We start from the raw sequence: 1,027 nt of genomic DNA on the forward strand, positions 1-1,027 counted from the left end.
GCAGCAGAAATGTTTCTGTAACCTTCCCCAGCCTTGAGCCTCAAGACAATCCTGGAAAAAGTGAAGCGCTATCAACACTGTCCTGATGCACTGTAGATAAGCCATAATGAATAAAGGGATTTAACAGTCACATGTGTTTAGAGATCAGTCAGGGTTTCATTACAACTGCAGAGGGGTGTGTGTCATTAATGTAGCAAATAAAGGTCACAGAAATAATGACGGTTACTGTGTGTGTGTGTGTGTGTGTGTGTGTGCGCAGAGAATGAGGAGGTGAAGGAGACGACCATGCGGGAGCTGAAGATGCTCCGCACACTGAAGCAGGAGAACATTGTGGAGCTGAAGGAGGCGTTCCGGCGGCGCGGGAAACTCTACCTGGTGTTTGAGTACATGGAGAAGGTGTGTGTGTGAAAGAGTGTGTGTAGGCATGAGAGTGTGTGTGTGTTTGTGAGCGTGGGATTTTTTACATTATCTAATGTTCATACATGTGTGTTTTTCTTTGTGTGTGTGTGTGTGTGTGTGTGTGTGTTGTAGAACATGCTGGAGCTGCTGGAGGATATGCCTAACGGAGCTCCACCTGATAAGGTGCGCACATACATCTACCAGCTGACCAAAGCCATTCACTGGTGCCACAAGAACAACATCGTCCACAGAGGTGACACACACACACTCACACACACACAGTATATGGCATTACATTATAGTTTAGTGTGTGTGTGTGTGTGTGTGAGTGATGGATCTGTGTTTCTCTGCTTTTCTAGATATCAAGCCGGAGAATCTCCTCATCAGCTCTGATGACGTGCTCAAACTCTGTGACTTCGGTAATGTGTGTGACTGTGGCCACGCCCACACTGTATGCACATGATGTGTGTGTGTGTGTGTGTGTGTGTGTGTGTGTGTGTCAGGTCTCTAGACTGTCTGTTAAATGTTCTGCTGTTCAGTGGTTAAACACACACGTGCAGATCTCCGGTCCTGCTGGATCAGTCTAACATCAGGAGATCCTCGGTCTGCTCTTCTGTCCGTCAGTGGA

General features: G+C 47.2%; 1 protein-coding gene across 1 annotated transcript in view; it reads left to right on the forward strand.

Moving 5' to 3' along the window:
- Positions 1-1,019, forward strand: part of LOC130220459 (cyclin-dependent kinase-like 5) — a 19,863-nt gene extending 18,844 nt beyond the window's left edge. Inside the window, exons 5-7 of the mRNA XM_056452737.1 lie at positions 260-396; positions 532-652; positions 759-1,019. Of these exons, the coding sequence (XP_056308712.1) occupies positions 260-396; positions 532-652; positions 759-862 (362 nt within the window). The 3' untranslated portion in view covers positions 863-1,019. The remainder of the gene's footprint in view (positions 1-259; positions 397-531; positions 653-758) is intronic.
- The last annotated feature ends 8 nt before the right edge of the window (positions 1,020-1,027 follow it).

Source organism: Danio aesculapii, unplaced genomic scaffold (assembly GCF_903798145.1).
Source record: "Danio aesculapii unplaced genomic scaffold, fDanAes4.1, whole genome shotgun sequence".
Classification (NCBI taxonomy): domain Eukaryota; kingdom Metazoa; phylum Chordata; class Actinopteri; order Cypriniformes; family Danionidae; genus Danio; species Danio aesculapii.